The sequence below is a fragment of the Pseudopodoces humilis genome, chromosome 4 (assembly GCF_049639895.1).
Source record: "Pseudopodoces humilis isolate 2021_Gansu_Grassland_sample_001 chromosome 4, ASM4963989v1, whole genome shotgun sequence".
Taxonomy (NCBI): domain Eukaryota; kingdom Metazoa; phylum Chordata; class Aves; order Passeriformes; family Paridae; genus Pseudopodoces; species Pseudopodoces humilis.
Window position 1 is genome coordinate 18,867,582 of NC_142203.1, and position 15,822 is coordinate 18,883,403.

A 15,822-nucleotide genomic window follows, 5' to 3' on the forward strand; every position below is an offset into this window, starting at 1 on the left:
TGCAACTGTTGTCAAAGCTACTTACTGTGTTGCTAGTTTACTTCCACGCCTGTAAAATAGCTGTTACCTTTGTGCTGGATCCTGGCTTGTTGAAATAGTTCCTCATTCCGTATTGTGTGGTACATTATAGACATCTTCCTCTGCAGAAATATAAAAAAGGAGTAGTGCAACTGTCACCTGACCCTTATAATGTTAATTTCAAGAATCTTGACTTACAAAAATCCATTAGAAGAGCTGGACAGAAATACTGAAAGGTATAGTGACAGGAGGGAGATACCAAAAATACCTTTACCAATGTGCTCAGGATTAAAAGAGTTACAGCAGCTGCAATGAATAAAAATACCTTATCCTTTAAATATATGGATCAAGTAAGGAGATTGAGTCTGCAATTGACCTCATCAGTTTGAATATTCTACCAAAGCATGTGCAGATTACAACTTTGCACATTATGTAAGTCAGACCTCAAGGATAGCATACTTGAGAAAGGATACTTCTGTACATGGGACTAGATAGAAAATTGAAAAAGGAGAGGACATTTTTTCTAAGAGCACAGATTTTAGTGGTTTCTTCTGTCAGTGACAGCTGAACAGAATTAAATTCACCTGAGGGAGGAGAGTAGTAATGTGTCATATAGCACCTTTTTATTAAGTAATTCTACAGAAAAATCAATAGCACATTTAGGTAGGTTCTGGTGGTACTCTTTGGTTAGTGTGTTAAATGGCATCATCATTGTCCAATTATGTATAGTGTATAAAGTGACCATTGAAAAATGTGAAATGCCTACAAAAAGAAACTACACACAAATCCCCTTGGAATGAGCAGAGTGAAGCTAGAATCTGTTTAGAATGGATTCTGCTCTTGAAGCCCAAGTTTCCAGAATATTTTTTACTCAATATACAGTTATTTATGTGCCTATATGAATCTGAAAGAAGCGTAATCTGTCTTCTACTTTAAAGTATATACTTTTCCAAACACCTTCTCTCCCCCAGAATCACCTTTCCAAGTCCTTCTTCAAAGGCATAGCAAATTATATGTTGAGAAACTACATCATATTAATCTCTTTTTTATGAGCCCCTAATTCAATATGTATTTTTAAAGAAACTCTTGAAAGAAAAGGCATCAAAGTAGTCAAAGATGATCTGTACTCATGGCTGTATATGGACAGACGTTAAATAAACTTTCACTATATTTGATGACATTGTTACACGGTGAATCCTAGCTATTAGGTGATGGTTATCTCCATAAATTTATCTTTCTTCCTTCTGTTGATATCTAAAATCTTCAGTAATTCCAACTACATCAAATCAGTCTTACAAGCATAGGTGAGGGCTTTGAAAACTGACAGCCTGGTGTGGCTCTTTAGCACCTTCCTGAAAAAAACTGGACCTCTGGGTCTGCATTTCAAATTTTGTCAGTGAAGAGGAACTGCCAGGGTTCACAAGGAGAAGTGACAGCTCACCATAGCCCTGCCTACTGAGCAGATTCCTTACCAGTCAGCCAAGCCATAAATCAGTCAGCAGATCTGACAACAGTTTAAATGAAAACACCTCCTTGGATAAAACTTCTTAATGAGCACATCACCATTAGACAGTTAGATGTTTCATCATGCATGAAAGACAGCTCACACTGCTGATGCTAGTTTTTTGACTTCATGTATATTTTGATGCCAGACATCTAATCCCTCAGATTTAATTACAGCATCACAGAATATAAATATGAAAGTATGTAGTACACAACCTTGAGACAATATCTAATCTATATGAAATATACAGTGCATTTAAATGTACATCTCAGTTCTAAAACCTGTACTATTTTAAAAGGTGCATGCTAAAAAATTATTTGCATCTTGATCATTGTGATAGAAAATGGATGTTTAAAAATCAGAGGCAGTAATTTACTACTATATAGCTGTATAAATCAGTAGGAGGGTGTTGTGTTGTTTTGTGTTGTTTTGTGTTGTTTTGTGTTGTTTTGTGTTGTTTTGTGTTGTTTTGTGTTGTTTTGTGTTGTTTTGTGTTGTTTTGTGTTGTTTTGTTTTGTAAGACAATTTTGCCTGCTTAATAATGCAAATAATTAGAAAAACAGAAGTCACATTATCAGATTTCATTTGTGTCAGCCTATAAACACACACATGTGCACACAAGTATATGATACAAAAATGTATTTTCCTTTTGGATTTCCAAATACTGCTGTGAAGATTGATAGTCTAGGCAGCATATTGTAAAGGCCTGGAGACACAATCTTAAAGAATTTACAGTAATCAAAATGTGCATAACTTTTTCATGTATTAACAAGACAAATTATGTCATAATGACTGCCTTACATCACCTTTCAGACTTCTCAATTCCATAGCTACATAGCAGGGCCAGCCTGCCTGCATTTTTGGCCTCATGGCCATTTTGACATCTCCTGTCAAGGGTCCAGAATTTCACATTTAAGTTTAGCTTCCTTCCATAGACCACACACAGCAGTACACCCAGGCTAAGCAGAAAGCATCAGACAGTGACTGTGCTGGACACCCTGTCTGCAAATGGAGGTTGCCCTCTACCAATTTTTAAAAAAATAAAAATCTTTCCCTGCCTCAACTAGCTGATCAAGATCAGTAGAAATTAACAGATGGTTTTTTGGGTTTTTTTTTTTCATTTATCCAAAACATTGTAGAAAATTAACAGGTCTCAGTTCCACTTCCGGATTATTTACACTTCCAAAGCTGGGAATTTTTTTGATTGCTACTGTACATCTGCATTTCCAAAGAACAAGTTAGCAATACATAGGATTTTGATAGTGTTTTCCTCAGCACACAAACTCAGAGGCTTGATACGTGGTGACGCAAAAATGCACTTGAAGTGAAATAAGTACTACAACTGACCAGCTACAATTTAAACTTGAAATTTCTTCAGGAGAAGAACAGTGCATTAACACTGAAGAGTTTGTCCCAGCATTAAAAGATTTGCTGATTATTAACTGGGACAACTAGCTTACCACAAAATCAAACTTTCTTCTTGGTCATTCTTGACAACCTGGACTGCACTAGAATTAATTCATCCAAATTCTTGCTCTTCTTGGGGCAGTTCTGTCCCTCCTGCACCACTTCATTTACAAGCTTAGCTCTGCCAGGGTGGTTCAAGCTGTCTGCTGACAGAGAAAATGCTTTGGCACATGTTTAACTCCTCTCACAAGGATGGTCAAGATGGACCAGTTTTCTTTACTAGGGCGTCTCACTTTGGAAAATTTATGTTTATGAAAAGTGTATTTTTGCTGTGGGTTTTGGAAGTTTTCTTTAGTGAACTCTTTAAGTATTATCTGGGAGGTTTAGATGCATCATTTATTAAACTTCTTTTACTGAAATTTTTTTATCTAAATCTTTTATGAAAATTTAGAAATCAGAACTATATCAAGAAACTCACACATTATAACACATATAGCACCACGATGCCTGTTGCTCTTTCTTAACTGCTCAAACATTTTTTGCCACTTAGCAATATTAAAGCGTTCAGTTTGAGTGAAGACTTTAAGATAGATGGTGTCTGTTGAACTACAATCCTGCCTCAGCTGCAGCTCCCATTTCTGCTAATGCTTTCATCCTTATTCTACTAGAATTATCATTTTACACATCCTGGAGATAGAAGAACATTTTTGGAGGAAAAACCAAACAAACTAACCTAGCAGAATTTAAATTTTTAATTTAATTTTTATGTTTATTTTTAATTTCATTTTTACATGTTCTTTTTCTTTAAAATGTTCAGTATAAATGTTACCATGTCCAAATTATCTAAGCTAATACACATTCCTGCAAACCATAGTAATCCCCCCATCCATAAAATTAGACAATATTAGGAAGGAATATTAGGAAGGTTGCAAAAGGATATGCCAGAGGGCATAGCTTAAAAGTGGTTGGCAGCTCAATTTTTTCCACTAAATTTGCTTGATTTTCTGTCCTTTTGAATGCCAGCCGATTGCTGGGCATGGTACACTGTGAGAACACAACTTCCCTCTCTCCCTCCTGAGACTTTCCATCATGCTGCTTGTAACATGGTAGCAGGGCTGGAAATAAGATCTTCATGGCTGAAGTAGAAAAGGAGGATCCTTGCATCCATTTTTTCTCTTCTGCAGAAGCAGTTGCCATCTGCTCTCCACTAATGTTTCTCTGCTCTAATCCAGTCATCTCCAGAGAAGACAGACAGATATCTCCAGACATGCAGATATTTCCAGCAAGGCATGATGGTCATAAAATTGCTCCATGTGAATTACTAACCTTCTCATGAACACATAAAAAGAGCTACAGGCTCACTGTAATCTGTGCTGTATATCATCATAGAACATTAGATTATTACAGTGCACTGAAAAATTCTGAAGTTAAGAGCTACAGTTTATGGTCTTTCTGCAATATTGACTATATGAGATAATTTCTTTTTTTTAGAGTAATATTCCTTTTTTTCAAGGCTACTATTCACAGTACACAGAAGGATAACTTCCACCTTTATTTTGTAGTCATATCTTTTTCACAGACATACAGAGCAGAGGGGGTTCTGTAAATCTGAAGGGTTTCTTAGTGAGATCTCTAGAGCTAGGTGATCTATTCACAATTTGCTGAATTATGCCTTTTTTTCTGGTAAGGAATGCTTACTGAAACACAAACTGTCATCCAGTCAACTCAGAAGCAATGAGTTAGAGAAGGACACAAACTTTCATTTGAGTTCATTCCCTTCCCATTAGTCCTTTCCTCCTGTAAAGGGATCAGAATTTACCTTGTGTAGTTCCACTGGGGGGAATAGAAGAGCAGGTGTGCCCACACTGGGGTTTTGTTTCTCCATTGCCAGAGATCCCCAAGAGACTTGACCAGCACATCTGTGAGTGCAGCCCAGCCTGCAATAATTCAGCACACAAGATGTCCCATTGGGCTTACTGCAACTGGAGAATAGAAATGCCCCATTAACTCAGAGCAAATTCTGAGTGCAGTGAGAGACAATCAGTTACTGAAATCTTTCTTCATTGTTTTGCAACCCAGAAATACTGCAGAACTCACAACCTCAGTGCTGCCATTTTCAGATTTGAAAGTGAAGAGAAGGAAGATGCTTGCAAGGGAGTTCCCATAAAAAGGACAATAAGATGTAGACATGTTTGTCATTTTTTTCTTTCAAGTTAAAAGGTATATGCTGAAGACATCATATACTTATACATGTACATGTAGATATACATATGCATATGTATATGCATATACATGTACATATCTGTTTAGATATAGATATATAAAAATATCTAACTGAGGGCAAGGAAGGAAAAGAAATAGAAGAAGTATGTAGGCATCTTTTCCAGGATCCTGCTAATTACCCTTGCCACAAACTCAGTTTATTTCTTGTGAGGCAATCTCTATGGCTCTGCTGGAAATTACATTACTAGATAATGTGTTTAAAGGGGCTTTTAGTAAAATATGTAAGGAACTCAGGTAGAGAATATGTAGAAAAATTGATAGACCTGTAGTTTTCTTCATAAACAAACCCCTAAATAAGTAGCCACATATATTTTGTTTATTACAGCTTTCATACATACAGATAACTTTCCTCATTCTTGGTGTGAAACTTAAGCAAGGGTGTGTATTCTTTGAACATAACTCTAAGACTGAATGCTGATAGGCTCTTCTTGCCCCTAGCAATTAGTAATAATGATAGCTCTTGTACTTGTAAGTCCTCTAGAGTTGTAACACCAATCTTACTTCCTGCCCTTCCCTTCCTGGAACATGGGAAGGAAACACTGCAGGATGGGGTGATGTCACTTCACCATGCCTTGACAGTTCAGATGAGGCAGTCCAGAGAGATGCCAGCAGAGATGTGAGATGCCAGGACGAGTAGTGGGTGAGAGCTGGTGCAGGAAAAGTGCCATCTTGCAGAACTAGAGTCCAGCAACTGTGCCTGACTTTTCAAGTGTATCGATCCTCATGCTTTTGTTTCTGCAGTGTTGTTGTTCCTTGTTTCCCCAGCTGAAGAATATGAGTACTGTGTACTGACGTTATCTTCTGTTACTTCCAACAAGTTCTTCACCTTCTTATTTAACTTATGTCTTCTTTCCAAGCGAGAATATCCAGGTTTCGGTTGGATCTATTTTAAGGTGAATTAATTAACCAGCATAATAATACATTCCTGCTTTTACCTATTTAATTTGTTTTAGTCTAACCTAATTCTAAAGTACATTTAACAGTGTCAGTAATAAGCATTTCTTCTCCCACCATCCTTATTTTCATTGCAGGGGAACTTACCTCCTGATTATCGGATAAGTCTGATTGACATTGGGTTGGTGATAGAGTACCTGATGGGAGGAGCGTATCGCTGCAATTATACCCGAAAGCGGTTCAGAACTCTGTACCACAATTTGTTTGGGCCTAAGAGGGTAAGAAACAAGTTGTTTGCCATCCTCATGACTGTACCAGCTGGCAGGGGTTCCCATAGCTTCTTACCTGGTTCCAGACTGGTGGGGTCCAGTGCACACACTATTCATTCTACAGGTTCATTTCCACTGTGTGCATTGCAGTTAACTCAACATAATGCATGACAAACCAGACATTGATACAAGCTATGGTTTTCATTAAGTTAATGAGAAAATTATTACATTCTGCTGCCCTGCTGAAACCAGCACATACAACAGTCTAGTCTGACTCTAAAACCTGTAATTATGAGTATTCACAGCTTTTAAAAGACATGTCTTTTGACCCACACCAATAATACTATAATTCTAACTCCTGAGTTTGATTTGAAAATTTCTGTGCTGTTAGATGCATTTCCTATCTCATGGCTTATCTCCTGATAGTGATTTGAAGGTTTCGGGGCAAAGAAACCCATAACTCAAAACTTGTTTTATTTTTTGGGTGTGGCTCCAGCAGTCATTCGATTCATGGCAATACCACTGTTAAGTATTTTTGTGAGTTCCATGTTTGATAGGTGATGCCACTGTGAATAGAAATTAAGGTCTTTATAAAACACAAAAGCTGTTTATTGTCATTCATATTGCCATTGACCCAATCCAGCATGAACAGGATTCTGTTCAGCTCCTCCCAGTAAGATCTGTAAGTTCCTTTTTTGCCTCACATTTCAGATTTTAGCAATATGCAGCACTGAAAGTATTAATAAGTGGCTATCAATACCAACAGCTCTGTGAAACGCTTGCAGACAACTACCTAAAATGGGTTTATTTGTTTCCTTACGCTTTTCCTTATGACTCTTCACATTTGAAAGGAAAGACAGTGATTATACCTGGTGGGCGAGACTTCCTTCCCATAGTCACTCCATTGAGAAAAAACATTTGAGCAGTGATTTCACTGATATTGAACACAGAGCAGTTCCACAAAAGTCAATAAAAGTGTTCCAGGGCAGTGAGAAAAACACTGATGTACTCCAGAGAAATCCATTCTTGCCTTATCAGTGGTCCCTATCACTTTCTTGCTAGAACAGCCCTATCCAGGTGTAATTTATACCTGAATCCAAATATATGTCTTCTGTCATGGTTTTGGTGAAATAGTGTCAAATTCAAGTTGGGAATAACTACATATATGTAATTATTTGACTGGTGTGTATGTGTATATATACATACTATTACATTATATTACATGATATAAATATTATCTATATTTTATTGTATATTCTACATCACTCTGCATGCACATGTACATATGTATATATGTATACACAAATAGCTGTAGTTTCTCTTCACTGTTCTGTGAGAAATAACATTTTTCTAACTTTTTTTTTGCACAGCCAAAAGCCCTGAAGCTGTTGGGAATGGAGGTAGGCAACCTGTGATGCATCTTAATGTCTTTTCCTTCTTTGACAAATAGAAACTATATCCAGACAATGTTTAAATTCACTGTAATGAAAGCATGAATAGTATTTTTCATCCAGATAACTTGTTTACACAGGGGGGCAGGTCAAGAAACATTTCTTAATAAAACTCCAGGAGGTAGCTAAGGAAAAAGAGGGCTCTGCCCCAACTATGGATCTTTTTGGTTTTTTGTTTAATAATAATTAAATAAAATGTTTGAGTGTGGCAGGGGAGGCAGAATTTCAGTCAGATAGCATCTAACTTCAAAATATGTTCAGAGAAATGAAACACTTGCAGAGAATGATGCAGAAATCATTATACAGGCCAAAGTCATCTCAGTTTTATTGGAGCTTTTGGCTACCCCAATGCTTCAAGGGGGTAGTAGTATTTTCATGTTTCTTTGTTTTATACAAGCACTTTTTCCATCCATAGACACAGGACAATAGGTCAGCTCATCTGATAAAAGCAAAAGGCTAAAGTGGGAAAGAAACTAAAGGCAACAGGAGCAACAAAGGGATGGAGAAAAAGGAATAAACACACAGGATAGGAGTAAAGAAGGAGGATTGCTACCTTTGTAAGGAGATAAAGGGAGAAAACACAAGAATAAGCATAGAAGGAGTCTTCAGCAGATCAGAAAATTCCCTGGATATGTACCTTCTGGAGGGGGAAAGAGGCAGATGCATTACAGCAGATGTTACATTTGCAGTGAGCACTTAGCTTTATTTTATTTTATTGGTGGTTTTTCCAAAATGGTTCTGGATATTGTATGATATTGTACTCTCTGTTCTTAGTGAGAAAGAGTGATTCAGAGTGACTGTTTAGTATCTTCTTAATTACAGTGCACACACCAATACCTTTTTTATTGTTTACCTATGTTAAATATTTTGTCCAAAAAATGATGAATGGAGTGGCCTGCCGAAAATGCGTTTGACATCTTAGGTATTGATTTCAATGAATTATGTGAATTGATTCAGTTCCTTCACTGATGAAAAAAATTTCTCTACAATTCTCATAGGATGATGTCCCTTTGCGTCGAGGCAGAAAACCAACAAAGAAGAAAGAAGAAGAAGTTGATATTGATATGGATGACCCTGAGATCAATCACTTTCCCTTCCCATTCCATGAGCTGATGGTGTGGGCTGTGCTGATGAAACGTCAGAAGATGGCCCTCTTCTTTTGGCAGCATGGGGAAGAGGCTATGGCTAAAGCACTGGTGGCCTGCAAACTCTGCAAAGCCATGGCCCATGAAGCATCAGAAAATGACATGGTGGATGACATATCCCAAGAGCTGAACCACAATTCTAGGTGAATTTCATTTCATGTACACTTTCCTGAGGGAGAAAAGAAAAGGAAAAAAAATAAAAAATAAAAAAGGGTTGGGGAGAACATGCCTAAAATTTTCTTATCTCTACCTTGCTTTCATTTCTAACTTGCAGGGGAAGTGCAGTCCCTTTAGAGAAAATCTAAATGGCTTTTAAGCCATCTGTCTCCCACAGTACCAAAGTTGTCAGCAATGTAACTTCTGAAATGAGAAGATGTCAAGAAGAGAGTGAAATATCTGTATTGTCTATGTATTTCTCCCTGAGGCCTCAGGAGTCAGACTGCAACATTTCTCTGTGCTTTTTCAGGATACTCTGTACATTCCCAGCAGAACAGTTATTGAAATCCCCATCAGCATCGTATTCAGGCAGAAGTGTTAATTAACCAAGAGGTCAATTATGATTAGATGAGCAAGGCAAGATACTAGATTCCATAAGAACCTTTCCTGATGTTAAAATTTCAGAAATACAGGATTTTAGAAAGGATCATGGACACTTATTCTAGGAAGCTTGACCATGAAGCCATGGGCAAACAACAGAGAAGCAATCCCTTAAACTACAGATAACCAGAGGATTTCAGTTAGAAAATGTCAGGGAGGTGGGCAGGGAGGTGGGAGCAGACAGCTGGTATGTGTGGGTGCTCATCACTGCTAAGCTGGGGCACTTATTTATATGCCTAACATTAGCCACTCACATTTGAAAATGTGGGTTTCCATGTAGAGTCAACATCACGATTTGCATGATGGAAGGTGGTGTGCCCCTTGCAGAGGCTGGCAGTTGCAGAGAGGTGTTTTGAGCACAAGACTGAGTGTGCTACCAGGAGTGAACGGGTGTCCCTCTGTTGCAGGGACTTCGGCCAGCTGGCGGTCGAGCTGTTGGACCAGTCATACAAGCAGGACGAGCAACTGGCCATGAAACTGCTGACCTATGAGCTGAAGAACTGGAGCAACGCCACGTGCCTGCAGCTTGCAGTGGCAGCCAAGCACAGGGACTTCATCGCCCACACTTGCAGCCAGATGCTGCTCACTGACATGTGGATGGGTCGTCTCCGGATGCGAAAAAATTCTGGCCTAAAGGTCATTCCTGTTTTAAAATAAAATTAGCATTCAGGGAATTCTAATAGATGGTGACAGGGTTCACAATAAATCAGTAATAAGTGTCTAAAGTAATTGTACTTCAGATGTCTATTTGCAGTTACATTAAGCAGGGTATATTCTTCCTGTACTGAGTTTTCCAGCTGGGGCTTATCATAAGCCAAGGTTCAAAGCACACAGCTTAGATTTTTTTCATTCCCGTTCTTAAAGTCCCCTCTGGCATCATTTATCAGAATAAGAATTGAGCTAGGAGGTTAGTGTGTCACCTTGCCTGTATACTTGATGAGTTAGTCAAGAGTTTTAAAGATAAATAAAGGAAAAGGAAGAAGTGAGTTAACTGTTAGTGAAAGGTGCTGATCTGACAGCCTTCCCCAAAACAGGCAAAGTAAGCAGCACAAATTCCCTTGCAAACTCTTGCAAGTCTTCCTGATGGCCTCTGAAGAAACTCCTTTAGAGGGTCTAAAGGATAATTCGGTTTTCAAAGCTGTTAAAGCTTTACTTCCACAATTGACAAAACTGCTAACAGTGGAAAGTGGACTCTGAGATTAATTTGAGTCCATGGCATGTTTCACCAAAGCAGTCACCAGTCAGAACATACCCAGGAATTGCCTCTTCCTCCCAGATCACCAAGAAATATTTTCAGTAAAGAGGTTCTCTCTACTGCACTAAATGCCTGTGTGAAAATTGGTAATTACTCAGATGTGTTGCCATGTGAAAATATGTTCAGTAATGGCAAGAATGCTTAGGAGTACATGCATTGCTTCCAGACTGGCTCTTAATCCAGTGGCAGTGGTGAATGAGAACAAGTGGCTGATAGCATTCTTATGCAGGACCTGTGCATACATGTTGTCCTGCTATAGATAGAAAACATTCTCACATCTGGAGACACTCCTATCACCTATTTCCAGAACTCACAGGCCTATTACCCATCAGAGGAACAGCTGCTTTGTTCACTGTTTGTCTTTGCAGATATTCAACCTAGGTACATGGAAGACAGTGCAGCAACTGATTTCCTACTACATGCATTCCACTTTTCAGCACACATTTCTTAAGCCCTAAAATAGACCTTTATTTCATAATGCATAACTGAAGGTAACAGGCTCTGTTTCCTTTCAGCTTCTTCTAACACCAGGGCTTCATAAGGATCCTTTACTCAGTTTCTAGTCTGTATTTTATTCCACTGAAGCTCATTAGCAGAACTTGTTTAAAGCTAAAGCAGGCTACAAGCTACATGAGGCAGCATGATAAAGAAATAAATTTGCAAGCATGAGTCATGGGTTATTTCCCAAGAAGAGTTTTTTTCCCTTTGAAACTGACAAATGGTAGGAAGATTGAATATGATTCTTTAGATTCTTGCTGGGAATGTATGGCACCAATGGAAGGGCTAGGGGCAGCTGTTAATCCTGCCAGCTCTTAAAAATAGCCTTTCTGTAAAGCCAGGTCTGCCTGTAAGCCCCTCTCCCTGGACTCATCATTTGGTGAGTGCAGGAGCAGTGCAGGGATCTTTCTCAAGGCTGGGTACAGCATTCACATACACCAACTTCTCCTCGTTGTGTTCTTTGGTTTCGGCAGCACACAGGCTGTCTGCTGATATGACGAGCACAGGCACCCTCCCTAACCTGCCAAGAAGGTTAATTATCTGGTTTCACTCTCATTCAGGGAGAGATTTATAAGAAAATCATTCTCCATCAAATTGCAGCATAACCAGAAAAAGTTGTTGTGCTTGTGAATACAGACTTTGTTTTGTATTACTTTGATATTTACTAAGTTGTACTAATGTTTTAACCCAGGCATTGCTCATTACTTATACATCCCAACAAGGTAATTTTAGTGGTTTCTACATTCCTGCATCTAAGAGAGAGAAGGCAGAAAACAAAGAACTGGCATTAACATGGCCATTACACAGCTGCCTGATTACTGAAACAAAAGCTAAGGGGACTGCATATCTATCCACATCAGGATTTGTTTTTGGTGGCTTTGCCTTATCTCCTCAGATCCACACATAGTTACACTTCTTTGACTACCAGTGGGCATATTAAGCATGGACTCAAAAGAGCTATTAACCCTCTCTGTAGAAATAAATATTCTCTATATGTCATTTATACTGATATTTTGTGTTATGTAAAATGAAGACATTTGTGGCTCTGTACACCCATGTGGTCCCACCTACTCTTGACCTTATATATTTTGTAAATATATTCTAGTATGTAGCACTATGCATCTGGTGATGTGCAAGCAGATAAAACATTCAAGAGCATTCACAACAACACTAGTAGGAATTACATGCTTTGATCCAGTACTCTGCTAACATTAGCCCAATGAGAAATACTTAAATGTCATAGAAACTCACGTGCACATGTATCATTCTTTTCCTGAATCTCCCGAGGGAGTTGTTCCATTTAATGCTAAGTAAACATTATGACCATAATCTGTTTTCTGTGATGATTATTGTTATCATTATTATTGCTTTAGGTAATTCTAGGAATTCTACTTCCTCCTTCAATCCTCAGCTTGGAGTTCAAGAACAAAGATGATATGCCCTACATGACCCAGGCCAATGAGATCCATCTTCAAGAAAAGGATCCAGAGGAACCAGAGAAGCCAGTGAAAGAAAAAGATGAGGAAGACATGGAGCTCACTGTAAGTGCTCACAATAAATCATCAGCCTCAGTGCTGTCAATTTGTTATTCCTACCTCTGTAGGCATTGCAGAACATCTGATGGCTAAATATGGCACATGATAGGATACCACTCTTCACACTCCCCTCTCCTCCGTGGGACTCAAGCCACACAAGTTGACATCATTTTGTCTCCATCCTGCAGCAGGAGATCCTGTGCTTTAATATCCTCATATTTTGACTCAATTTGATGCTACATTGTCTGAACTAAGTGAATTAGATTTTAGAAACACTCAGTCATGATAAATGACCTCTCTGGTGGAAAAGGGCTTATCTTTGGTTGGAAACACCCAAAGATTCATGGCAGCCAGAGATTTTTTTTTTTTATTTTAGTTGACTGCACTAGAGAATAAGCAAGTGTGCAAACAGGCAAAAAAAAATATAAAAAATTACTCTAAAATTCTTTTTGTATTTGTGGTCATTGCCTTTAACACAAACACACATCCAGTTTTTAATCTACTGAAGACATTAGCAAGCAGCTAGACAGCTCCACTTCTACAACTCAACAGAACTGTGCAAGGAGGGACTTGTCAGCATTAATAACATAGCCTTTGAGGAATAATTTACACCACAAACAGTCAGACAGTTAAAGCTCTGAAAACTACACAAGTCACTTACCTCCTGTCTCTTGTTCTCACACTTTGTAGTTTGGGCAGTTATCATACAGGCTATTACATCAGCCTTAGTCTACTTTGGTTTGGATTTGTTTGGGTTTGATTTTGGTGTCTTTGAAATGCTTAAAACTCAGCCCCAGTTGGTCAGGGTAGAGGCATAGACATAAAAGGGATTTGCCTGGTTAAGTTAAAAAACAAAAAACAAAAACAAAAAAACCCAGACTGTTTCCCACAGGCAAACAGCAGGAGCTGCCCACAGGACCCCGACTGCAGGCAGGCAGAAGGACCTGCCTACAGGACCCAATATGCAGGCAAGCCGAAGGAGCAGCCCACAAGACTCACCTACAGGACCCGTTTGCAGGCAAGAACCCGGCTGTTGGGAAGGACCAGAAGCCAGAATAGCAGCAGTGGGGCATTCTCTGCTCATTAGCTATTGATTGCAATTACTAACCGTTGGCTTCTGATCCCCTTATGGAGTGCCTGTTCAAATCAAAGCTCTTTGCAAGCTGCCTTTTACCTGGCAATGGGGAGAAATTTGGGGAAGATGTGTTTTCCATCTCACTGTAGTTATCCCAGCTCCTGGTTTCTTGTCTTCAATACTGTTTCCTTTTCCCGTTCTGACTACTCCTGCTGCAAGTAAGTGATGTGTGCAGTGGATCCACTATTCCAGATGAACCTTAGATGTTCCCCCTCTTCTCCCTTCCATGTGCTGACAGTCCTATTGCTCTGTTCCGTCATTGACTCTTCCCTTAATCCCTTCAAACTCATTGTATCACTCTCGTGAAGTTTCAGGCTCTCGTAAATTTTCTATAAAATAACATTTCTTCCTGTGGAGTCCAGCAAGTTTAGAAACAGTATCTTTGGTACAGAGTACATCTATACTATACTGTAGAACTTCTAACACACCTGTTTCACACAGGTGCCCCTCAGTGGTGAGGAGAGGCAAATAGGTAGCAGAGAGATCTTTGCATGTCTCTGGTTAGACACCACAGGCAGTTACATTTAATCACCTGACATACTTTAAATATAAGAAACTACTTTAGACTGAAATTTCATGTTGTTCCAGCCAGTCAAATGGTCTGGCATAAAGGTCAGGTTTCTTTTCCACTGATCAGAGAATGCCTCAAAGATGTTTCGGGAAGTGCCTTTGTGAAGTTTCCTCTTAGCCCCTTTAGTATATTAAGGATACCTTATAAATATTTCAATAAGATTAATAATTTATTGTGCTGGGATATCATAAATTTTTAATCCATTGTTGAACTTTGAATCAATAGATCACCTAACCTGAGCTTTGTTCAGCATAAAGATTAACAAACAGAAGTGATGTTAAAAAAATCATTTTTTTCTCAAAATTCCTTTTATGGCAAATAATATATAATTGAAATAATCTTCCTTATTCTCCTTCTAATAATTCCAAATGAATACTTCTCAAGTGTCTGTATTAATCATGTTACACCCATATTCTCTGCTAAAATGAAGATAAAGAGGTCTTGTCTAGGCAAGGTCTGCTCATTGATTTCCTGTGTGTCTTGCACTGCAAAACCCAGGTGACTAAAGACAGGCCAAGGAATCAGTTTCTTTTTTCTGTACTGCTCTTATGTAGAGTGTGTGACAGTACAGGGCCACAGTCATCTTTTCACTATTTTACACCTCATTTGCACAGAATAATGTGATCAGCAGCCTACAGCAACAGTGAAGTTAAGTCTCCACATGGGTGCACCTGCATGCAAGTATGTATTTGCTTTATGCTCTTCTTCAAGGGCCTGGTGGGTAACTGAACATATGGATATACTATGAAGATGTGTTTATTCACTGTAAAATACTTGCTATTCACACCTGCTTTTAACTTTATAACAGATACATGAGAGTGATAGGCCCACATTTCTTTAACACCTAGATGCTAAGGAACAGGCTTGTGGCAGCTACTCACAAAAACACATTTGAATACTGCTCTCATCAGTGCTCGTCAGCACCAAGAAATTTACCACAATTTATATATGGAACTGACAGTCATTGATCCTGAATAGTAAACAGAGAGGAGTAGAAGGACATTAAAGTCTAAAGGCCAGTGATATTTTCTATTTGTACAGCGTCTTAATCAAGGCCTTAATTGCTGAAATTCACGTCAGTCAGAAACCCCAGAAGTCTCCCTTCCTCCCAGAACAACCCTGATTCTGGAAGCCATAACTAGGAGCATCCTTAACCTTATTCACTGCCTCATTGTTTGGGTATTAGAGCTCCTTGGTAAATAGTTTTATTTCAGAACACGGAATAACTCATCTAAGTCCTTTAAAAGGTGTCTCTTTTGT

The 15,822-nt window shown here is 38.7% G+C and overlaps 1 protein-coding gene across 2 annotated transcripts in view; it reads left to right on the forward strand.

Annotated features, from left to right (window-relative positions):
* TRPM3 (transient receptor potential cation channel subfamily M member 3) overlaps positions 1-15,822 on the forward strand; it is a 292,975-nt gene that overhangs the window by 235,470 nt on the left and 41,683 nt on the right. The window contains exons 13-18 of one of the 2 annotated variants that reach the window (XM_088054046.1): positions 6,244-6,384; positions 7,746-7,775; positions 8,825-9,114; positions 9,976-10,204; positions 12,695-12,862; positions 13,749-13,874. In XM_088054046.1, the coding sequence (XP_087910172.1) occupies positions 6,244-6,384; positions 7,746-7,775; positions 8,825-9,114; positions 9,976-10,204; positions 12,695-12,862; positions 13,749-13,874 (984 nt within the window). The remainder of the gene's footprint in view (positions 1-6,243; positions 6,385-7,745; positions 7,776-8,824; positions 9,115-9,975; positions 10,205-12,694; positions 12,863-13,748; positions 13,875-15,822) is intronic. The other variant, XM_088054045.1, reaches the window with a different exon arrangement.